Genomic DNA, 26,699 nt, shown 5'->3' on the forward strand with positions numbered 1-26,699 from the left:
TGTGTTAAAAAAACCGTGACTTGATAACCTTCTCCAACTGTTTATTCTTGAAGTCAGTTTAAAATGAGACTGTACAGAGATGTGTACGTTTGTAAAAAAAAAAATATTTAAAACCCCGGGATATAATTATTTCAACATGATAAAATAATATTATAACTAGTTAATTTCAATTAAGCATATAATTTTTTTTTGTGTAGCTCCAGTGAAAAAAGCGCCATCTACACGCGTAGTGAGCAAACAACTATTCTAAGACGCATTGCTCGAATAAAAATACAGTCACGCAAACCTTTCAATTGCATTAGTACAAAGCTTATCCAATAGGTGGCGCTTTCAACCTTGAAAAAGTATAATTAAAGTCTATTAAAGTAAGTAGTTACTATAGATGACTTTGGTATATACAGGATGGCCAAAAAATCGTGGATCAAACGCAAATAGGAGATAGATGAAGTCATCAGCTGCAAAAAATTGTTCTACTTTATTTTGCGTTATTATAAGAAAATTTTACTTTTTTTACTAATTCTTATTAAAATTCGAAAAAATCTACATCCTGTATCTTTTTCAGAATATACACTAGATTGGTACTGATGAGTTCTTGCGTTAGACATACTATTTATAGTTGTTTATTGAGTGAATTGAAGATAATATTAAGTTATACGAAATAAAATTATTTCAAATAATAACTTTTTGTTTACTTCGGACCCCACTGTGAAAAAAATTACTTTACCGAAAATTGAGTTATTAATTACAAGTTTTGGCGCATTTAATAGGGATTCTGAAAAGGTATTACACATGGCCACGAGTCGCTCTAATATTGCATATTATCATATTATTTCGACTTAGCCATAACTTTAAACTATTTCCAACGCTTCGAGAAAATATCAGGCGGAGTCAAACTATCTTTACGATCCCTGTATGCTAATGTTGTGATTATGGTATCATCCCATTATTATGTAGACGGAAATCAACAAATATTTACTTCCAGCAAATTTCAAGGAAGTATTGACGATAGCCATGGTAACTTCCCTGTGGTTCTAAAATGGTGCCAGTCGTATATAAATCTCACAATAATAATAAATATGAGAAAACTAAGTACTAAATTCACAATATTAATCGAACTTATTGGCATTAACTTCGTCTCGGTTCGTCCGCAAACGTTTCCCAGTGGCATTGTGCTGATCTAAAAAATAATATTATAAAATATAATCTTGTTACTTCTGAAGGCAGAAGGACTGATTATTTATTAAAGAATGGCATATGACATTACTATTGCATTGCAAAAAATATCTAAATAAGACGTACAAAATACTCTTAAGACTTGGGAACACTTTGTCTAAAGAAAACACTTTTTTACCGGATTGAAGTTATGTATTATTATAAATTTACAATTATTTTACTTCAAACCGGTAAAATAATGTATTCTTTAAATGTGTAAGGGCTATGTCAATAAAAGACAATACTATAAACACTTTGTCTTATGAGAATAAAGTTTTGAGTACTATTTTTTTATTAAATAAATGCTTGTTTAACACCAAATTTCATATTTAATAGGAAATTATATATAAAATTTCCTAATATTTACTATCCGTCAAAAGAACATTCCCTTAAAGTTTGCTTTTAATACACACTATTGTAGCGCAAAATTAAATTCAATACTTCCTTTCCAGACATCCTTACGCAAATAAAGTTTTCTATTAAATCGATTAAGGAAAAACAAGCGAAACACCTGACCTATTTTCTGGGTATCTGATATCCATAGACTCCTACAAAAACATTCGCTCATTCAATAGGGACAAGTATTTACGTTATCAAATCTAATTTAATGTAATGTAACCAATATCCTAAATAGCTACTCCATTCAATTATGTATATAGAATCAAGACAATTCGTAGTTTTCACAACAAATCTTAAAATACAGAGTAAACTAAAGTTATTAGTTTACTCTGTATTTCATCATAATTTACAATGGGTAAAATAATTTACATAACTTACAAATGGTAGATTATTTATCATGGTTCACAATGGGGTAATTTAATGCTGGGAAGTTGAATGCCTGATTAGTTAACTATTGATTAATGTAACATAAGGACGGTAATGAACGTTTTCGTGTATTAATTATATTTGTTGAGCCAAAATCCTTAAGCATAGATATATATGTTACCATATAGTTCTGAAGTCGTATTTTTTGCATTTGTTTTAATATTTTGAAATCCAAGTCAAGTCTCGGGTTTCAATGCCGGCCGAAAAATATGAATACGCGATTTTACTAAGATTAATTTCAAGGGTAGTACCTACTAGTAAATAGTATATACGTCACATTGCGATATGTACACACACTTGTATACAATTATATATCTTGTCTAGTTAAACTGTAGCCGTATTTTTTTTACCTAAAGGTTCCATGAAATATAAAGTTACTTAAATATAGCCAAAATTTAAGTACCAAGCCTAGGCAGTAACTTACTTGTACTTGAGAAATCGTCTTATCTTCAGATTTCGAGCATCTTATATCAGATAAATCTCGAATAATCCTTTTATATTTGAGTAGCAAAGCTTGAAAACGGGGAATAAAGTGACAATCGCATCTCCACGGATTCTGTCCAAGAAATACGCCCATTATATTATTATTCGCTTGAAATGCTTTGTCAAAGGCATAAACTGGTATCTGAAATAGAAATTCTAATATTCACATATTTTAAAACGTTATGAACCCACATTCATACAAAAGTACGTACAACCGATTGATTTATTTCATCGATTTGATGTAGTATGTATGTAGAAAACCTGTGGCGCTACAATCATTTAGGTCTGGGCGACAGAATTATTATATACATATATATATATATATATATATATATATATATTATATATATATATATATTTATTATGAATATGTTTCGTAGTCATTATTTTTTCTATTAGGCACGTAATCAGTCTTCTGTGCCATTCGCAGTCGACAATTTGGGTCCAAGGCTAAATCGTGCCATATTTAATAGATATTAAATGCACACTTAAAAAGTCCATTGGCGCACAGCTGGAGTTCAAACACTTCAAACCTACGACCTCAGAGTTGGGGTCGCATGTTGAAACCACTAGGCTAGCACGGATAATATAGTTAGATAAAAAAGGATATGATGAGCAGTGTTGGCCTAGTGGTTTCAGAGTGCGACACTCATCCCTGAGGTCGTACGTTCGATTCCCGGCTGGGAAATGGACTTTCTTTCTATGTGCGCATTTAACATTTGCTCGTGAAGGGAAACATCGTGAGGAAACCGACATGTCTTAGACCTAAAAAGTCGACGGCGTGTGTCAGGCACAGGAGGCTGATCACCTACTTGCCTATTAGATTGAAAAATGTACATGAAACAGATTCAGAACTCTGAGGCCCAGACCTAAAGAGGTTGTAGCGCCACTGATTTATTAAAAAAAAAGGGTTAACAGCGAAAGCCTGCAGGGCAGGGCTAATCTATAGTCTGCAATGATTCCGATTGCAATATTAATATTATTGTAACACAATTTTGATGTTTTTTCAAATATTCAATCACCAACTTGAAAGTTGTACTTTAGTACGTTAACTCAGCTTCAACATGTGGATCGGGCTGCTTTTGAAGTGACGGTTAAAAGATAAGCCAGCAGTAACTATATATTATTAAAGAGCCAAGGTAAAGCATTGATTAGTTTCTCATATAATATGTTACATGTTACAAACCATTAGTACATACATTACTCGCAATTTGTTCTGCAAAATATAACCAACAAAAAAAAAAAACATGGAGAATAAAAAGAGTGGCGGAGAGTTTATTGCCAGTTCTTCTCTTCCGTTCTACGCCCTTGATTTGAGAACTGGCAGTAAATGTAAAATTAAAAGCATTAATATGTATTTCTTTACTGACGAATCACAAGTGTACATTGTGTTAACTACGTGAATAAATGATTTTTGAATTTGAATTTAACACAGAAATAGTTAACCTGTTTCAAAAAGTTCCCTCGCAGACTCAGTACCCTGAAAGTGGTGAACCATTCAGAACCCTCCAACTCTTTAACAGCAGGTATACTGTTATTGTCCAAATATAAATCCATAAGTTTTCTATATTGAGGCTCCTGAACCAATGGTCTAATTGTATTTAACTGAAAATATGAGATATGATGAACCTGCTAAATATCCTCTTAATGTTTATGCCTTTATAAATATTCTTTAAGATTATCTTTTTGAAAACTACTAAATATATTGATGATGTTATATTAGTTCTAAGAAACAAATTTGTCGAGAAGATGAAGAAGATTCATATTTCAGATTCTGTTATTTGACACAACCTGCGTCCGACGACGCATAATTTTGTATTGTTATACCTTGTTCAACACCAATAAAGTCAGTCAGTATTAGAAATACAAATTAACGCAACTAAACATAACTCTAAATCATAATTTTATTATTTTTAATAGGAGACATAACGGGTTTTAAGAAGACCGAGGTACGTTAATTTTAACGACATAATTAATTAATTGTAATTTTATTTATAATATAAAAATTTGATTAAGTTTCAAGAAACGGGGAAAAAACAGAAAATCATCAGACCTGACTTTTGTTTCGTTTTGATGTTATATCTAAATATAATATTTAATAACCCTTTAACTAAGGTATGTATAATAAAAATTAAAAAGAGCAGTGTTGGCTTAGTGGCTTCAGCGTGCGACTCTCATACCTGAGGTCGTAGGTTCGATCCCCGGCTGTGCACTAATGGACTTTCTTTCTATGTGCGCATTTAACATTTGATCGAACGGTGAAGGAAAACATCGTGAGAAAATCGACATGTCTTAGACCCAAAAAGTCGACGGCGTGGGTCAGGCTGATCACCTACTTGCCAATTACATTTAAAAATTATCATGAAACAGTTTCAGAAATCTGAGGCCAAGACCTAAAGAGGTTGTAGCGCCACTGATTTTATAATAAAAATTAAAATCAATATCAGACAAAGGAATCAATTAAATCTGTAAATAAATCTCTTGTAAAAGTTTAAATTATGACTTTTTTCCATAGGTAAAACGAAACTTGAATTATTAGCAGTTGATAAAATGTATAATGTAATAATTACAGTAAGATTATTGGAGATTCCAAATTCTAAATGGACAAATAGTTTGGTCCTTTTAGTTTGTAAAGAAACCCATAATTTGAAAACTATTTTGAAATTTCGAGCGCCTCGCTCAAATCAGTTTTATTTCAATTTCGAACTATTTCGTAACAATTGCTTGACTTGAGTTTGAATTTATATTATGATGTAGCTATGTGCTTACGAGGCAAATTAAGTAGTTCTCAGCACGTAACAGTATACTTTGATGAAATTGCTTACAAATCAACACGATCAAATATACAATGAGAACATTCATATGCATTATTATCGCTGATTCGTATTTTGTTGGTTTGAATTTCGTAATAGCTTTTAAGTAGAAAACAAGAAGTTGCACGTATTTGTTCTTTTACGCTACGTGTTAAATCTATTTATTTTGAATAAAGAGTATATGGTATGTTTGTAAAATATTATTTCTATAACGTTTTTGTAGTTTAATATTAAATAAAACTAATTTTAATAAAAAAAACTATATAAAACTAGATATATTATAATATGTATTTCAATTCTTCATTCATTGGCTTCTATTTCGAGGGGGTGAGGTTAGGGGGGTGTCTTTGACATTTTCGTATAGAGACTCCAAAATCGAGTAGAGGAAAAATTTTACAAGTTTAGGGTCTGATATCGAAAAAAAATCTATGGCCCGCCTAAACCACCTAGCGAGATCAGGTTTGTGGTTTTGGGTCAAGAATTGGTGGCACTTTGGTAAAGTAGAAGTTTTAGTCCAAAATACGCAAAATAAGATGACCGCCATACTTGATATATATATAAATAGATAGGCGGACAGGGCTCCCGAACAAATTTGATCAGCTATATGTGGTGGGTAGACTAGCGTTCTATTTGGCCAAAATATAAACTGAATTCTTTGGAGTCGCCGGCGCTATGCTAGATATTCTGACTATGGTTTTAAACTTCCACCAGGTTGCAGAAAATATAAAAAAATATGAAGTTTGGAACTTTTTAGATTTGGAGAATTATTGCTATGTACACTTATGAACGCCAATACTTTAAAAAAAAGATCTGCTTGCCACTTTCGATTACTTAATTACTAGTTTGTATTCCCATGATTTATATCAGCGTCTTTATCGCGTTCCGCCGTACTGTATTACAAATTACAATACACAAAAGTCCAAATTTGTTCACCGTTTTCATGATAAATGTAATCACATGACAGGGACAATGTTGCGGTTTACCACAATCTTATCGGAGACACGCACATTATCCCACGAAAACTAAACTCTGTTCAACCTACATTACGGGTGGAGATGTTCGGAGTTCACTTTTGGGAATTTACCGTTTCTAGAGGTGCCTCGTCAGCCAAATAATTATTGTTTCTCCTTCATGCGATAAGATATTAAGATAGTGTTCAAGTATTACGTAACGAATTTTGGGAGGGGGGGGGGGTCCTTTTGTAAAACGTTACGATGCGGGGCGGGGATCGAATTACGCGTTATTGTTAATATTATTTTCTACTCACACCACATAATAGTAACTTAAGGGTCACTAGGTGGTCACGAAACGTTTTACTAGACTTGGGAACAGTACTGTACTGTACTGAAAAACGTTACGGCGAGTTACATGGGGGGGGGTCAATAATCTCCAAAAATTGCGTTACGTAATACTTGAACGCTGCCTAAGATGGTAGTAAAAAACGTCCCACCTTTGAAAACTAATGATAACTGCAAGGCGTTTAAATACCTTATTTCCCTCCAATCTTAAAGTTGTTGCACCAAGTGGTAAAGTTGTAGGTGGAACTGTCAGTTTCTTATTCGCACAGCCTACTGTGATTAACGGAATGATACCACCAACTCGGTCAGTCACTACATGAGTCATTGCGCATAAGCAGGGCTGTGGACAAGTTTCACGTACCATCTGAAAATATTTTTTTTTTATTATATTTAGAATATAAAAAAAATAGTTTTTCATGATAATTTCATAAAATTACCAGTCGACCCCAAGTAACTCATATTTAATAACAATGTGTTAAAAATATGTTTTTGAAGTTTTCCTTCTTTTGGCGCATTAGGGAAAAATTATGCAAGTAAATTTTTAAATGCGCGGGCACACCGTCAAAAAAACCGACACCTTGAAGTTAGCATAGTCAACATTTTAAAATAAAAATGTCTGTTTCTAAAAAAAATTCAAATTTTTTTTGTGATATCTAAATAAACTTTATTTAACTAGATAATGGATTATAATAAAACTTTAAATGCATTAAATAACTTTTTTCTATTGTTAGTGTCGTTTTTTCTACAAACGTAGAATAAGGCGAAAGATAAAAAAAATAATTTTATTTTTCTAGTAACGCCAAAAAAGTATAACTTCTAACGCGTGTACACAAGTACACACACATGTTTTTTTCTTTTTTGGCAAAACTTCAACTAGTTTACGAATACCTACACTGTTTAACAGACAAAGAAGGATAGGTCCTTAAATGATTGTCCTATAACATAATTATTGAAAGTATAAGATAGTTTTGAGATGACGAAATCCATGTAAACAACCTGCTTATACTACCCGTGGTTATGAACAGTAAACAATTTTATGTTTGAAAATTAATAATTAGCTAAACAGACGTAGATAATAATTTACCGCTCAAACTCGGTAACAAGTTTAAATACTCAATTTTATTTGAATCTATGTCGAAGTTTTATGTCATATTCGGAACAAAGAAGTGAAGAGGTTGAAGAACATCTAGCATTTTTTGTTGGCGCGCACTTATTTTCTTATGCAATTTTGAATTAAAATAACTATTAATTAATTCACTTATTCTATGACTCAAAACAAAATTAATTTATAACTTATTATAATACAAGTTTATACAACAGTCAAAATCAGGTGTTCTAAAATATAAAAAAATATATAGAATAATCATAAAATATGAACCTATTTGTAGTATCATCAATTTTTCTAAGAAGTTGGAGAATTATAAAAATATGAATGCAGCATTTTTTTAGTGAACTTCTAGATTTATTTCGCCTTCACCCGTATTTGCCATCGTTATTACGTACAAAAGATTGGCGAAATACAGAAATCTACTCCTATTATTTTTTTGTTTGGACAACGTACTGATATGATAATGGAGAAATATGATGTATATATATTATAAAAGACAATTGAAGTAAACTACTAATTTAAAAAAAATAAGAAGTTCATATCATTAAAAAAGAAGGATAATAGTAGCTCCTGAGATGGCGTTCAACCAAACAAACTGTGGTATTAAAATAAAAGTCAAAACGGAGACATACATTTCATTTTAATATGTCAAAGCAAAATCTATCTGAATATTTTTTCTAGTTCCCCTCGCCCGTTCCCTACACACCCGCCAACCATTTCTCAGTAACGTTAAACGTATGAAAAGCGCTAATTGCCCAACATGTAGATATCGTATTTCGAATGACTTTTGCATAAACTAAATCAAACGTAGACAATTCTAAGACTTTTTTATAATATATGGCAAGGAAGCCAAAAATATCCCGTCCTGTATTTTGTACAGTTTATATTTATATAAAGAATTATAACACAATTAGGACATAACATTAGTAAATTATGCTATAAAACAATGGTTACCTTATTGTATACCTTACACATAGATGGGCAGAGGCAATTGAGTCCAATATTAAAATATTAAGTAATATTAACTTCCCATCCTGCACACCGACCACAGAATGCAGAGATGTTTTCTGCTGCTAGCATCCCCAAAGATGCGTCTAAGATCATTTAAAAAGATAGTAATGACCTTACCTTAAGACTAGTGGACAGCATGTATCCAAAACCTTCAGAAGAATTTGAAAGCATTAGACGATAGTTTGGAAAACAAAATATACGTACAAACACTTAACGACAAATTAGAAGAAGTAATTTCAATTAGAAAATAATGCAATACGAGTATACAAAACCCAACGAAAAATATGTACTCAATAAAGAAAAATAAAATGGACGTAACGAAAGCCCAAATCAGAAACATATGGAAACAAACCTATAAAGCAATCAGATAGGACTAAGTACAGAAAGAAAGTAATCGAGAAAAATCTGGTAACTTCCAGAAGTGCATCATATAAGGAAGTAAATACACACAAGACATGGATACAGAGCCTAGGAAACATTCAGAAGAAAGCTATAAATTAGAAAGACATCCTTGAACTTGCTACCAACTTTTATCAAGAACTTCAACAACAACGACAACACATGTCGAAAAACAACCAATCAAAATATGTAGTTAGAAAGATCTTGCCCATAAGGGCGAAATATTGCATCACATAAAAACTCTAAAGTCAGGAAATAGCTCAGGACCAGATAACATAAGATTGGAGCACCTGCATCCTGATCACATGTCTGACCATACTCTTTAAAATGGTAATAACATAGAACAAGAAGTGCCAATCAAATACATTGGTGTATAAGAAAGGCACCACACTCTAAACATTGAGAATTACAGGCCAATCAATTGTACACGCTCCAAGGTTTAAATGGAAATGGGCAGGTCATATATCTGGAGCGCGGGACAAAAGATGGACACTTGAAACAAAAAATAGACAGTACCTACCGGAAAGACGATGATGATAGACGCATAGAACGACAGAAGAGAATATGGACAGGTGACGTAATAGAAGAAATTAGAAATCGATATACTCGGATAATATTTACAGAATGTAACTGTGAGCGGAACACTTTAAATGTATATTGTCTAAATAAGAAAAGTCGCCCGGTAGCTCCTGCGCCTTAAAGCGTAACCTGCCAGACCGGGAGGCTTAAATTTTTTTCTGAGTTCAGAAACTAATGACTTTATTATCTAGTACCCTGCTTATACCATAAATACCACATTAAAATTCCTTTGTATTTCGTTGCATCCACTATAAAAAATGTAGGTAGGATTAATAAGTGTCATCTGACATCTTATCAGGTATCGTTGACTATGGCACACAATACTCAGTAATCGCGGTCGGTTTGTTTATGGTATCGTAATACGAGGTCTGTAACGTAAACAGAATATTTATGAAGAATTGTATATGCAAAGATATATTCGACGACTGTCGGGTTCTCTATACAAATTACTAAATGAAATTTGCACGAATTGAATCTCATTCAATCTGTTTGAACTAGATGTAGGAGGAGCGAACTAATGGTAATAAATTTAACAAAAATTTTGTCTGTAGCTCATCATTCACTGTGCTGAGTGCCCATCTCATTATATGCTGAGGCCCCGTTTACATGCAAAGTCAATGGTCAGTATGTCACACGTGTATAATATAAATATCACATAAATACCACTTGATAGCAAGTACATATTTCGATTTAGAAAAAATATTCATCAAGAATGTTCGCGAACCCATATGTTGACCAAATGTCAACAGATTTTCAAACTCTTTGTTTTTTTTAAATGACCTAAACGGTCATACGGACCTTAACAATATTACTATAAAAAACATTTATTGCTAATTTTGAAACATCTGGCAACCAAGTTTAACACCTCCATTTCTTGCACAGATGGCCAGAACAATGAAAAATTGTAACGTAGATGTTTTATTGCTAATTATAACCGTTTTATTCCATTGTTTTATCTGCATAGGTAAACAGATGAATATTATCTGTTGGCATTCGCTATAGACGTCAATAAACTTAACAATAGAACGGTTTACTTGGAAGTTCAGAAATATACTAAGAAAACTTTTTATTCGTCTAAAAGAAATCGCAAATGTTTTGGTTGAAAAACCCTTCCATAGTTATATAAAACCCCTATAATAGTAGAAAGTTATTTAAAACCCCTTCACCCTACCCCTCATGGAGCATGGGTGAAAACATAATTCCATGCCTATTTTACTGATCTTCGCAGATGCAGATGAACCTTCATTCCACACTGAAACATTGTTTGGTTTTCCAGGAATTTAACTCAACGCCTCCATACAGTAGGCGCGCTCCATATCCTGTAGCAGTTATGTAAATATTTAATTTTTTTTTGCATAGGTTAGCAAGTGTTTTAATACCCAGGTAACGTTATCTGTTCTCATTAATAGCGGTTTGCACCTAACCCATTTGTCTAAAGCAAATTATCATATTTCATCATATCAATTTTTTTTAATGTTTTGTTTATTTAATACTGTATAGCATTTGATTTTTAAATATATGCGCCTTGATACATTAAATTAAATTATACCTAATTAGGGATCGTTCAAGAATTACGTAACGAATTTTGGGAGGGGCGGGGATCTTTTGTAAAACGTTACGATGCGGGGCGGGGATTGAATTACGAGTTATTGTTAATATTATTTTCGACTTTCCAGTACTTTACACCACATAATGGTAAGTTTTAGTTATAAAGAGCCACTGAGTGGTCACGAAACGTTTTACTATTGGGTACAGAAAAACGTTATGGCGCGTTACATGAGGGGTCAATAATATCCAAAAGTTGCGTGACGTAATACTTGAACGTCCTTCGTCGCATTAAACATAATTAGAATATTTTGTATTTGATTTTTGTGTAAAGTGTAAAAAAAATTATATAAATACGTTGTATAATTTTTTCTTCTTTAGGCGCATGAGGGAAATTTTTTAAAGGATGAAACGCAATAATAATAATATTAGCGTCACGAAGATGTGCAGCGTTTTTGTCGAAGAAAAGGCATAGAGCGATTGAGACCGATTGAGAGAGAGTGAGTAGTGCGAATCACCTTATAGAAATTCAATTTTTAAAATTAAAATTTTGTTAAGAGAATGTATGAAATATTAATATTTTATACAAAATAAGTTATTGAAATCTCAAATGACCAATTGTAAATTAAAATGCCACGTGTTTTTATAATCGAAGAAATAAATGTATAATTTGTATTAATTTTCAACTTTTAATATTTTAATGACAATTAAATTCATTAAATTCCTAACATAATATCTTCCTTCCCTCTAAGTCTTGGAAATCTAAAGTTTTAGATTTTCATAAATATGAACGTGACTTAAAAATTAGTTTGCCTAAGAAGTTTCACTTCTGACATGTGTACTTTGTACGCACGCACGTTTTTTATAAATATGTATATTAAAATTGAGGTATTGAAAACGAAAGATTTATAATCATAATTGTATCAAATCAAATTGGTATATCTATATAATTTTCAGTTGGAGTCAAATAATCATAATAGAAAAGTGTCTTTAATAATTTATTTTGCATTATTTGTATTATATAACGATTGATAGGCGCTTAATTTTGACGAAATTCTATACCGTTGCCGGTCCCGTTGCAATAGGGCAACCTCATTTCCGTATCTATCATATTGATTATAAGTATTAAAAATTTTAGAATTATTTTACTTTTCCTAGTAGCATCTCAAAAAGAGTTGCCAACATATAAACCAGGCCAAAGCACTTTAAGGTGTTGTCATAGGAGCATCGTTGAAAAATCATTGTGAATTACGTAGATGGCCTCAACATTTTAACAAAAAAAATCATCTTTTTTAATTGAACTAGGCATCCCATCATCCCATTTGTCCCATAGAAGAACGCGTTTTGGCCAAAACGAGCTAGGTCTGCTCCCCACTTCAAAATCATTTTTTTTCCTCTTCGTGTATGTTATGTTTGCCTATAAGTGTCTGTCACAATAAATCTTGTATTTTATATTTCTTAAGTACCAATGCATCAGTGTGCCGAGCGTTGAAAAGTTTTCGATCGATGACAGAAACAAGACACTTACAAAACAACTTAGTTGTACAAAATTCTTAGAATAAAAATATATACTAAGACAACTTATTGTGTAATCAGATATCATTTAATCATACGCATAATTTGTATTTACTTAACTACAAAGTAATAATACAAATTATTAAAAAGAAAATTTAAAAGCGTGGTTCCTGTAGCAGTGTACCTTTAACGCTAGCAGCATTTCGTCGCTGTATTGCGATACTTATTCGTTGAGCCAGGAAAGCACCAGCTCTTGGGTCACGGGTACTATCTACCAGGCGCCAACTTAAATCTTTAATAAGCGCCTGTCACTTGAACCCCACGGCCCAAGAGTCTCTACTCCAAATCGAACAAAATCGAAGTTGGAGGAAAGACTCTTTAATTGTGGCGTATTTAGACAACTTATTATATATAATCTTTTAAAAGATCTTACTTTTATGATATCCATGACTTTGTGTAAAGGCTTTCCTCTGTAAAGCTGTTGATGACACACCAGTAGATAATAATCAACAATCATTCGTTTTATGGTACCATTCTCGTGTTCCATGGCAAGCCAATCGAGACCACCATCACTGCAATCCCACTTGTTATCTAGAATATAAAACATTTTATTTTTTCTTAAACAATTAATATCGATATTTCAAACCTAATTTTGCCTTTGAAATTATTAAATATTTTTTATATTTACTTTATTTTTTTAAATTAAAGGCAAATGTTTCTACGATGGGTTTATTAGCAACCTTATACATTCCAAAACCTTAACTTTATTAGATACTAAGGACGTATTTACAAGTTTACACACAGCCAAATTTCTTAGAAAGGCCATGGATACAACTTACACCCACATTCAATGAAAAATTGTTTGAGGGAACGTATATACACTGATTATACAGTAACGATAATTAGGTTAATAAACTGTTAGAATAACTAATTAATTGCTACACGCCTTCAAGTCTCATAAGGCCTCTATCTTTTTGGCTAAGGAAAAAATATTATGATAATTCTATAGGGAAAATATATCACCGGGGAAATTAATTGAAGATGACATACGCGTACTATTGACGCTAATATAATATGATATTTGGACCTGGATACGTCTAATTATCTGAACCCAAAGAAGGCCATATTATTCAAAATAATTTACACACAATCATTGTGACTGTCCTGCCATTTATAAACGATCTAACTATTCTTGAGATTGCAAATAGATGCCCATACATTTTAACATTTAAAATACTATGAAAATAAGAATTACACAAATGTATGGTGAAACTAGCTGGCCTGGCGAACATCGTACCGCCTAACAGTCGACTCTTTATTTTTTTTAAATACTTATTCTGCTTTTCGGGACACCGGTCTAGTCAGTAAGATAAAAAAAAGAAAGTTGATAAGACAACAAATACATTATGTCAAAAAATAAAAATTTACCTTCCCGGAACCCCTTCACTAACACTTGAACTTTATGATATGGTATTAAAGTTCAAATTGACTTTTAAGTATTATTACGAATATTTTGTATGGGAATATAGAAAAGTGTTGTTTTTATTTAATTTTGTAGCGGCACCCAGGAGTCATAAGTAATATTTAATTAAATATTTCGCGTTTAAATAGAATTCATATTCTGCCTAGAACTAAGGGAGCGTGTACAAAAACAACGAAAAGTAACGTCCCGAGGGTCCCAGAGCCCAGTTCTCTATTCCACTTAACAAATAACAATTTAAGTTTCATTAAATTTCTTTGTTGAAAATAATATTATGTAGAATACATAATTCGCTTAAACAATTTGAGCTGAGATGCAATTTTTTTTAAATTTCGTTTTTATGTCATCGATTTAAAGGAATTCAGTAGTTGCATAGAATGTTTTTAACGTATATGTTATGCAATAAATAACGAAAACATACGATATTAACCGCGCACGATTTCCAATCATCCACCAGCCTTAAAAGGGGCCAGTAATATATATACAGGTTATATATATATATATATATCAAATATCAAACACCCAAAGAAAAATAATAATAAAAATTTAAACAATCACCTCACAATATCACTTTTAATTAACAAAAATGCGTATTGTAATTTATAATAATTAATATATAAATGTATGAGCTGTGATGTGATGTGTGTGTGAAGATACCTTAATGTTATTATCGTAGTGATAATTCATTAAATCTATGTTACACACTAAATGGTTTAAATAGTCGAATTTGTTTTAAAATCTATTGTTAGCTGCAGACTATAAAGCACAGTAAACACTAAGCATTTTTACTATTGTGATATTCAAACGGGTACTTAAAGATAGTGTTAAACAAATAATTTATCTTGCTAAGTGTATACACGTAACTCACCACTCAAGTAGACCTTGTCTAATTTTTTTGGCCCTTTTAATAGCGGTGCTTTTAAGTGTCTAAGCACATTGCTTCGGAAGTCGATAACTTTAAGTTGTGACATTTGTGAAACCATTTCTGCTGGAACTTCCCATAGCGATGACAAGCCGTGCACTGAGAACTTCTGCAAAGGAATATATTATTAATAAGTTTCTCATGTGGGTTTCAAAGATAGTAGCCGATTCTCAGACAGAATATGATTAAAAATTTCATAAGAATCGGTCGAACCGTTGTAGAGGAGTAGTAGGAACGAATTTTGTGACACTAGTATATATATACACTACTACGTATATATATATATATATAAAGATTTTTACGGAGTTCTGTTGGACTATTAACTAACTAAAGGACATAATACAATGTTGACCTATATGCTATATAAATTTATGAACAGTGAAGTTTTATGTTTAAATATAGCTGGAACAACATACTATTATCTTAGCTCAAGTATAAATTAATAACCTCGATGTTTTATCACCTAATACTATGTAATATATTCCCCCTTTAAAATATTATACAACGTGTTTTAAACCTAATCACATTTATTTTTCTATTCAAAGGATATCAGTGCCGATATGCATATTAAAGTAAAAGTAAAAAGAAAACGTTAATAATTAAGACGTCCAGTTTTCCATACAAACAAATTGAGGTCAATAAATTTAACACTCTTTGAAATTCATTCATACTAGACAACGGTGAAATAGGCCAACGCCGCGCATTGGCGTGCTAGTTCGGTAGAATCAAAAGAATTATGATAAATGTATCTTTGTAATACATTCAATAGGTTTACTTTCTATTAAATTGGGTTAATTGATGCTATTTAACTCAATGTAAAAACTAAAAACCATACATATCATATTACTTTGTGAAAAAGCAGCGCGCGTCAAGCCATGAACTAAAGTTGTCGGCGACATCAAAGAATTCAAAGTCGGTACATTGTTTAAATTTGTTATAATAGTATAATAACCTTTCATAACAAAAGAGTCGTTCTTTATGTTGTATGTACAAAGATTATTTTGTGTATGGAAATTATTATTTTATGACGTACCTACTAATAATAATATCGAGCTTAGTTCCTAGTTTTTTTTAATACTTTATAACTACGCGAATTTAGCTTTTTTTCTGTTTTATAACCGAGGAGAAAATACTAATTGCGTAATCCCCGCACTTAAAAAGCTACGGGGATATGTGGGACTTGACTCTGACTAGGCATCCTCTCTGCTACTCGGTCGCAATTTGCATCCTGCCCTGCCGCAAATGAAAAAACTCCCGGGGTCGCTTTCACATTCTACCGGCGAATTTAGCCTGTAGTTTTATATATTCGTGATGTTCTACTTGAACCTGTGACAATATATTCTTGTCTTGCTTCAAATAATTTATGATTATCTTTCTCAGACTTTTCTAATAAACTTGGGTTTTCAGAATGATTTATCACAAATGCTGTTTTCAAACGGTCTGTTGACAAGTTGGAAGCCTTGCCGTCGTATCAAGAGCTTTTAAACTTCACACTTTCTCTTACAATCTTAAGTAGTACCTTTTAAACCTGCCTTATGTTCAAAATGAAACTGAATTACTTACATTTTTGTTTAAAAGTAGTAAAATGACAAAAGTGGTAGTGCTGTGCAAATTTGTTAAAAGTTCAATTATACGTTTGTCAAATGAAAGAGACTAGCCGCTCACGACACAGGGAATCCGAATGTGCTTATTCATATTATTATTTCTATCATGTAATAATAAGCAATTAACTGAAACAAATATCAATTAAGGCTTGTTTACATGCATTTTCTCGTTTTCCGAGTTCCGAGATCATAATATTCATAACATCAGAATTTAGTACTTTAATTGCTCTGTATTATTGAATTTTTTTTGTTACATGTTCGGTGCATCTGAAGCACCTTAATTGGATCGACGGACTTTTGTTTCAGTCGTTGTTTCTATAACTGAATTCATTATAGCGTCTTCCCTTGTCGGTTTTTCTGTTTACCAACATCACGATTTTGTCCCCAATCTCCACGTGGAGACTTTTTAGCCACAATGGTCATCGGTTCTTCGTACCATGTGTCCAGGCTATTTGAGCTTATAAGCTCTCTCGGATATGTCAATATATTTGAATCTCATATCTGATTCAATCGCAAAGATAAAGATGTTTCTTTCTCTTTGCACAGCCTTCACCATAGCTCGTCAACCGACGCGTGGTGTTTGCTCAACGTTTTAGCGCAGACAGTCATCAATTGGTAAGATGCTATTCGAAGACTTTTGAGTGGAGTATTACTATTTATTAGTATACTATAGACTTAAGATTCTGACCATAATTACCAACATAACATTAATGAATGGTCCATGTGTTTATTTGCGTATGATAACTGTAATCTATTCTAATCACTTTCAAAAGATAAGCAATACCATTATAACTGATACAACATTACTAACATTATACAAGATACGTTTTTAGTTTATGAAAGACAAAAAAAAATCGGTAAATTATAAAATTCCTATTTATATTTCTAAGTTGATAAATTAATAAACAATAGGGCAGACTCTATTCCTACCTATTGTTTTTGTCGTAATTGTATACATCGTTTATCTTTTATTTTTGTTATGATGGCACCATCCCTGTAGTTCTTGCTGATCACTCTGTAGTGTGGCTGGTACATGTAATTTGTTGCGTATGAAACTACATTGCGTTTACATTGTATATATACTCGACTTGCTGATGCTTGCAATTTCAAAGCTCCTTCTGAAACCGGAACATTACAAAATTACGAGAAACTATCTTACCTCAATTCTGCTTACTGCGGTGAAGCGTCCTTTAAGCTTGGTTATGAGCGTGCAGTTGAAAAAGCCTAATTCTCTCAAGTTAGGGTAATGATACTCCAAGCGATTCACGTTAAAACAAGTACCCGGCCAATCCACTACCTTTAAACTTCTTATTTCGTGCCTGTGGGAAAATTGGATGATATTATAATATGTGTATCTTATGAATTGAATATTATAGATATTTTTAAATTTCTTTTTTTTTCGACATTGTCGGATTGGCTTAGTACTATAAAGTTAGTTTGCCTACAGCGGATTTCAAATTTATTTAAAAATATGATCTACTCGCTTTCGACAATATAGTCCATATAACGAACGTATTTTATAAAGGAGGAAAAAAAAGGCTTTAAAAAAGCTTTCTTTTTCAACAGCTAATAGGAGCTATATTAAAAATATCTTAATCGTACGACTTATAATTTGAATTATAGTTTTTTAAATAAATAAATTATAAACAGTAGCGGCAAATGTCAAATATGTGAGTGAAAGTGAGTTCGCTGCGTTTGATTCAAATAACATTTATTGACCTACCATACTCCAGTCAACCAATCATTGGTGAACCCTCTAGTGCACACCAACTGGTGACCAGATTTAGAACACAGAGCTTTATTAGTCCCTGTCAGTGTACAACCTCTGTTGACTAATGCTGTGTGGTTTTGCTTCGAATGTGTATTCGGAGCAGCGATGCCAATCATTAACGTTGTGAAGAGAATCCTTAAAACTGAAAGTGTATTTTTTTTAATTAAAAGTATATGTTATCCAACAACACCCCCTTATAAAGTGTATTTAAAGATGCGAGCGTAAGACCAAGTCTTTTATTTAACTTTATTACAGTTATTTCAATCAGCATTTATATTGAATTACAATTTCATCAAATAATTTTAATATTGGTTGAAAAAGCGTTGTCCAATTGACATCTAAGCGATTGTAAAGTTTTGTTGCTATATTCTAGAATAAATTTAGAATACAATTTGTCATTTTTTTGCTACATTGGTTGTTTTATCGTGTATCATCAATTTAAAAAATCATCACAAATCAATGATAGAATAATTTATTAAAAACTTAAGATTTGATTTCATTTGTTTAGAAAAGTAATAGTGAATGTTATTTTTTTCTGTCGTTCTGACTATGCGATATTTATATTACTAGGTAGTAAGGCAGTGTGTACAATTCACTCGTTAATTGAAGTGATTCGTCGACGATCACCGCTCGTGACAAACTAATTTGTTTGGAACCATCATAGCGACCTTCGCGGATATGTTAACTTCATCTTGTTGAGTTATCTAATTAAGGAAACCAATAAACTCGAAAAAAAAATTGAAATATTTTTGTTGTTTTTATATCTAAACCCTAATGTAATCGGCATTGACTAAAATAAAAACGAAAATAACTAAACTTACTGGACCAGTGATTGTCGTTAGACCAACTAAGGAGGAACAAAATAAGGAGTCGAATATAAGGAAATAAGAGAAATTTTGAATTCGCCACTTACTCGGAAGTAAAAAAGGTTTATTCACTGTCAGTTGCTAACAAATCAAATTCTACTTCTTAGCTGATATGAATCATTATCCTAGACATAATTTGAAAAAGGAGGCTGTTGATTTTGGATAATCAAGGATCTGTCTCTGGAGCTGCCTCCGCGAACTTCGTTTGCCTTAATGTCTTTTAAACTTATCCTACCTTTTTAGTAGCTACATACCACCATATGGAACAATTTGCTAAGCTACCTCATAGAAACTGTTCTCTTTCCGAAATAAAAACCTAAGTACTAAATAAATTCATTGTCCAATTACTCTCTTCATAAAAGCCTTCCTCAGTATTCCTAAGAGTTTAAGGAATAAATAAAAAAAAATCGAATTGGAAGTAAAATGTGAATTTGCTTTTTATTAACAATAAATAAAATTTAAGATGTTTTTATGGCTATATGGGAGAGAGTTTACTTTTATTAAATAAAGTAACCTACACAATTGTTGGTTTGTGCTTTATCTGGAAATTTTAAAGCGCTTCGTCTGAATAATACACTGGCAAAAATAAATATATTATGTTTTATAGTATTATGTAAAACTTAAAATATTTAGTCCATGTGTATATTAGTAATTAATTGCGTGTAAATAGATATCCTAGATTTTTATTGAAGTCTAGATTATGCTTAAAATGCGAAAGTACTTAAACATATAATAACTCGTAAGCATATAATAAGTAGTCTACCCTAAATTTGGTTGTTTAAAAAACAAAATTAAAAAACGCGGAGAACTTTTTAAAAGGAATATAGATTTTTTCTTATTCTGGAAAGAAAATGTTACTACACCAGTTATTTCACGTTTATATTGCCTTTAAGCTGGATTAAGGGAAATAAAAAATGTTTTGGTATTAATGATTGCGGGTACGTATTAAATTAAATTTAACTGAAATTCTTTTGAACATTATTAGCGATGCTAGCGTGTGTCAGATATTAATTTTCATTATTTTTCCATTTACAATAGTATGCAAAAACAACAAACGAAATATGAGATCTAACTTTGTCCTATTTAAATTGCAAATACTCGCGCAAAAATTTCAAAGCCTCAGTCATCAGAATCATAGAACTATGTCCTACCAAAGCCTACACAGATTCTTAGGAAGTTTTCTCTGTAAAATTAAAAATGTAAAAATGTAATACATTTGGTTTATTCACACCAGTAGGTACACACTACTACTTATTATAATTTAAATAGAAATCACTTACCAAAAAACCTCATTATTATAATTTAAATAATTACTACATAAAGGCAGAAGGAGAAAATAATAAAACGCGGAAAAACGAGTTTTCGGAAAAACGCCCGCGCGATCGACAGCCAACTCGCGACTGAAAACCCTGATGCTGAAGTTACCGAAATTATCAGGTAAACAAAGCTCAAAGAAAATGCGCAAAGATTTTCAAATATGGTTTTATATCTCTCGAAACATATTACAATTGTAATTGTGATCGCCGGTAATTGTTTATACTAGTTACATCGACAATAGGCTATATTTATTAAAAATATATTATATATATACATAATTATAAGGTTTAAATTATGTATTATATAAAAAATCTAGATTTGCTTACTATGCAAATAGTCAGAAAATACATTATTGATTACTAAAATAAACAATCGTGCTATGTATTATAATCGCAATTCGCAAAGTCTTCTAAACATAAAACTATTAGTATGCTTTCAGTTAACTTCGGTTAACCACTTCACCGTTTCTTATAATATATTTTTCTTATATGACTTCTATGTACTTAGTAGTTAAATAACGCTCATCTAGAAGCACATTGAAGTTTCACAATTTCATTGTTGACATGCCCAGTTGCCGCACTGCACGATTTGGATCGTCGTTTGTTGTAAAAACAGCAAAGAAGTGAAACTCCTTGCCCCCTTCCATCTTCCCTAGACAGTTTAATCATCAGCATCTCCTGAAAAGGCAGGCCTTCCAACAGGCCTTATCTAACTTAACATCGATTGTGGCAAAACATCTGCCCAGATCTGTAATAAAAATATAGATATAAATAGTTAAGTAACAGATCAAATTTCAAAATCATATAGATAACACAATGTACACTTATGAACCTCAAAAAAGAATATAATGAATGAAATGCAATTTTACATTTATGGTCTAAGATCCCGATATACAACGACCTTCACCGAGATGCTTATTTAATTAAACGTATTTTATATTTAATTTAATATGTCAATAAATATAATCCATATGGGTTGCCTAGCAAATTTCAGTCCAGAGTATTTTAATTAGTACCTATTAAAAAAAATTTTTTTTATCATTTCACCGGTATGATTATTAGATAAATTCTATACCAATCGAAAGCATGAAGCCCATAGAATATGCAAACGTTAGGTTGTTTTTAATCAATTAACTATTTATGTGTATATTTTTTATGTGACACTAAAGTATACATACATCTTTAGTAAAAAAGAAAGTTATAGTGATACATATATAGGGTTTTTCAACAAGAACTTTGTTTTCTAAAACAAAATAAAACAAAGAATTTAGAGGAAAATGAATAAAATTTTTATTGTATTACAAAGAGAAAAGTTTGGCAATTATGAATGAAAAATGATATCTGGCAAATGTCCACCACGACCACGCTGACAGATGTTGATTCTTTCATCAAAATTTTTAATCACTTTTTGGCAAAATGGAGGGTCTATTTCGTTAATGACATCACGGATTTTGAGTTTTAAGGCTGCAATCGATTCGATTGGCTCCGTATAGACTCTGTCTTTAACATAGCCCCACAAAAAATAATCCAGTGGTGTTAAATCACACGATCTGGCTGGCCACTTAACAGCTGAATTTCGCGAAATTATGCGCTCGGGAAATTTGGTTTGCAATAAATTGATCGTTTCATTGGCTGTGTGACATGTGGCACCGTCCTGTTGAAACCACATTTCAGTGATATCCATGTCATCAATAATAGGCCAAAATTTAGTGGTTAACATCTCGCGATACCGTGATCCATTGACTGTTACCGCATTTCCAGCCTCATCTTCGAAAAAAAACGGCCCAATCACGCCTCCAGACCACATAGTGCACCACACAGTAACACGTTGAGTATGCAAAGCCTTCTCAATAATTGCTTTAGGATTTTCAGAAGCCCAAATGCGACAATTTTGCTTGTTGACGTACCCTGACAAATGAAAATGGGCTTCGTCTGAAAAAATGATTTTTTCAGAAAAACCAGCAGGTTGTTCCTGAATGAACTGAGCGAATCTGCGGCGATTTGAATGGTCGATCAGCTTTAATTCCTGCACCAGTTGAATCTTGTAAGGCTTCAAAGCCAAATCCTTTCGCAAAATTCGCCATGTTGTGCTTTTGGATAACCCCAATTGTTGAGAACGTCGTGAAATTGACAAATTTTGATCTTCTTCAACACTGTGGCTCACGGCGGCGATGTTTTCTGTTGAACGACCCGGTCGAACACGTGTTGGTGTTGGCACATTTTGTACCGAGCCTGTCGACTCAAATTTCGCGACCAAATTCTTAACAGCGGTCTCAGAAGGACGATTATGCTGGCCGAAAATATCACGAATTTTACGAAATGTAACTTTAACAGAACCACCATTTTTATAGTGGATTTGAATTATTTTAATGCGATTTTCGAGCGAAATTGAATTCATTGTAATAATTGCCAAAGCACCTGCTACGAATACCGCCAAAAACTAAATGTCAAAACTATCACGTTCTCGGTGTTGCCACAATTGAAAAACAAACTTCTTGTTAATCAATATTTGTTTATCAATATTTTTAATCAGGGTAGTATATAATACTACCCTGATTAAAAATATTGATTGAAAAAAAATTAAAAATTTACTACATGCAAATTATAAAAAAATATTTTTTTTTAAATATTAATTAAACGTACTCTGGACTGAAATTTGCTAGGAAACCCATATGGATTATATTTATTGACATATTAAATTAAATATAAAATACGTTTCATTAAATAAGCATCTCGGTGAAGGTCGTTGTATATCGGGATCTTATACTATTACTGTCAGTTCTCAAAACAAGGGCGTAGAATGGAGGAGAAGAACTGGAAATAAACTTTCCGGCACTCTTTTTAAACGCCAAGTTTTTTGTTATACACAACATTTGTAAGGAGCTGCAAACATTACACCATGTTCCACGTGTCATCTTAAGTAATTATTAATAATAAAATAAATGAAAAACAAAGTTTTATCCGCTATAAGCAGGAGGCATTGTGAAATAGGAGAACGCACTTACATTCTATAAACAATGAAAACCCTATAGGTAAATGCACGGTGCGAAGTGTTGTGATAGGCAATCATATCCTACGATGTTTGGGTTTGAATTTATGTAAAGCCGATAACAATTCCTTATGCGTTGTTATTCGTTGATACATGGCTCATTACTGACTTATTGCTGGGGAGCCCAAGAGGGGATTTCGGGATTTACTCCAGCGTGGCATATTAATATACAGGGAGGTACTTTGTACCCGGTTAAGTATTTCTACCAAATATGAGCTCCATAGATATGGCCGCCCGTCAAGGATATAGGATCAGATTAGTAAAAAAAAAGTTAATGATCAGACTTTCTCGCGCGCATCAGATTAAGGTAGGCTAAGTTACTTACATGCTATGAAGTGTATATTTAACTAATCTGACAATTTGCAAGTAACGTAAAGAAATGAAATGAAATGAAAGAAATGAGATGTCAGAAAAATTCATCGATAAAGTTTAATACGAGTTTAGTTTAGAGACTATATTAGTTTAAAAATATTAACTATTTGTCGGAAAACTTGCTAGAAATCGTATTTGTGTTTTGTCACGGGGATTTTTTTAAATAAATAATATTACTTGAATTAAGTGAAATGTCGCGCTGTCCTGTTGATGAAATAAGTTTTGAGTTATGTTAAAAACACACAAATTTGTATGGTGATTGCCTTTGGTAAATATATCAACAACTCGACCATCAGATTCCCTCATTAAGTCATCTATCTATAATCTATAATATAATCAAATGTGGATTTTCACCATCAAACACATGCAATTCCGGTAGTCATTGATGGTAATTTACTCGGGGTAATAAAGCGGCTGCATTTCATCATAACACCGTGTAATTTCTAAAAAATCTCATTACATATACTATTTGTATGCTTAATGAAATTTGCAACAAAGTTAGATTTTCCACACCCACTAGGTCCGATGGCAGCAAAGGGATGAATAAAATGAATCATTATTATTTTTACTTCTGTCTTCATCAAGGAAAGGAATAAAACTAAGTTGATATTTTAAAAACAACTTATTTTTATGAAATATACAGAATATTAATGTAGGTATATGTATATACATTATACAATATGTAAAACACAAATTTATTTTACATAAACATTTACAGTGCGTTATATACAATAATTATTAACTTAATTACATACTAATGATTTTGTAATGACCTATAGGTAACGTATCGGTTTTGTTAGGTAAAATGTACCGCTTAGCGTCATTAAAAGATAAACATATCTTATTTATTTCCTGTGTAAAAATTGTATGTTTTAATGATCTAAACCGATACATTTTACAATACTGTACGTTTTTATTAAACAAACACGACTTATAATTATTAAATGTTGTTATACATTTATTTACACCCTTCGCTTTCGTCACCACCTTGTCATCAACTTGTATTGCATACATTTTAGATCTTAACCCTACGAACTCTGTAAAAACTCTGGCAGCCCCCTTTAGATCTCCATCGTTAATTTTTTGTTCTACTATTTTTGAGACACATTTTGGTATTTTTCGAATAGTTTTATTAGCCGAAGTTAAAAATGGATTTATAAAAATCATGTATTTCGAACACACGTGGGATCATTACAATTGTTTTTAAATTTTTGAGTTTATCACTGAGGTTATGACTGGACTAACCTTTCGCAAGAAACTATAAGGAAAAGTCCATAGTTTCTCCCAAGACTCTGTACTGTTTTCTGTTATGCAATGTGTAACATATGATTCTATTAATGTGGCGATGGCGATCTGGGCACCCCGAGGTATGCGTTTAACAACTGGAATTGTTTTTTTTAAAATTCGAAAGTAAAGTTTGAAGTTTTATGTGGTCTGGTGTTGCGTGCCTATATGTGCTGTTATTAAAAGAAAGTTGTAAATGTTTTAAAGTGTCTCTGTTTATCTTTGTTTTGTGTATTTTTAAGCCCCGGATTGTATTAAAACATTTTTTACATAGGTCACAAGTCAAATTTTCCATATACCTATACACTCCGCGATTATGAAAAATACCAAATTAGTACTCTTAAAATAGGACAACAAAAATAAACTTAAATACATGATAACAATATAATACTCTACTCGTAAATCTTATAGACTGTTAACGGATATCGTTATCTAGTACGATATTCAAGCTCGACTGCATGTTTGGACAAGTATCCGTACTTATCAGAAAAATGTGGATAATGGATTCAAAGGGCACTCTAATAACCCTCGCAATCTTATTAGTCATTGCATTTTTAAAATACTTTAGAAATAGATAAGAACAGAAATGTATGCATTAGTTAAGCAATCACATGTAATTATTACTTATTCCTTATATTAGGAACAATAAAATATAATATAAACGAATAACCGTTGCTTCACATTTGTCACAATTAATCCAGAAATGTTACATAAGCTGTACTCAAGACTGGCAGAACCTATTTTTATTTTCATACAGCACACTACGTACATATAATAAAAACTGATAAACCGAATTTTATTTGACACAAAAGATTAACAATAACTGTGCTGTAAGCCTTGCCTTCGCCAGCACTTCTTACCAAACATGATGCCCAACAATTGAAAACAAAATTTGTGACGTAGATCTTAAAGGTGTCGCTCACCTTTTGTTCTCTAACGACGTGCTATCACCAGATACCCCCGACTCTCTTCAGCCCTTGCCCCTTACGGACAAAACATCCCCCAGCTCCAGTAAACCTATATTTTCTCAACCCACCAACAGCAGGGCAAGCATGCATTCAAATTTAAAATAAAGATGTTACGGATGCCATTTTATCTTTTAAACCTGGTTCGGCTGCAGGATGGAATCTCACCCCAACATTTGAAAGACTTAACATCGCATTCTGTGGGTGATGCAGGCGAGCAACTAGTAAATTCGATAACTAAATTAATTAACTTTATGTATTCCGGTAATGTCAATACAGAAA

The 26,699-nt window shown here is 32.1% G+C and overlaps 1 protein-coding gene across 1 annotated transcript; it reads right to left on the reverse strand.

Annotated features, from left to right (window-relative positions):
• Positions 1-710: 710 nt before the first annotated feature.
• On the reverse strand, positions 711-20,926 carry LOC125049243 (protein singed wings 2). The gene is made up of 9 exons (XM_047648399.1): positions 20,712-20,926; positions 18,518-18,707; positions 17,954-18,113; positions 15,137-15,299; positions 13,222-13,379; positions 6,822-6,995; positions 3,967-4,125; positions 2,462-2,662; positions 711-1,177 (listed from the first exon to the last, which is right to left on the reverse strand). The coding sequence occupies exons 1-9, from the start codon at positions 20,722-20,724 to the stop codon at positions 989-991; spliced, it is 1,407 nt and encodes a 468-aa protein (XP_047504355.1). The 5' UTR covers positions 20,725-20,926; the 3' UTR covers positions 711-988.
• Positions 20,927-26,699: the final 5,773 nt, after the last annotated feature.

This window comes from Pieris napi, chromosome 4, assembly GCF_905475465.1.
Source record: "Pieris napi chromosome 4, ilPieNapi1.2, whole genome shotgun sequence".
Lineage (NCBI taxonomy): Eukaryota > Metazoa > Arthropoda > Insecta > Lepidoptera > Pieridae > Pieris > Pieris napi.

Coding starts and splice junctions, on each gene's coding strand:
- LOC125049243 (XM_047648399.1), bottom strand. Junction 15,300..17,953: donor CCGCAGTAAGCAGAATTGAG/GTAAGATAGTTT, acceptor ATTCCTTTGCAG/AAGTTCTCAGTGCACGGCTT. Junction 6,996..13,221: donor AAGTCATGGATATCATAAAA/GTAAGATCTTTT, acceptor AAATATTTTCAG/ATGGTACGTGAAACTTGTCC.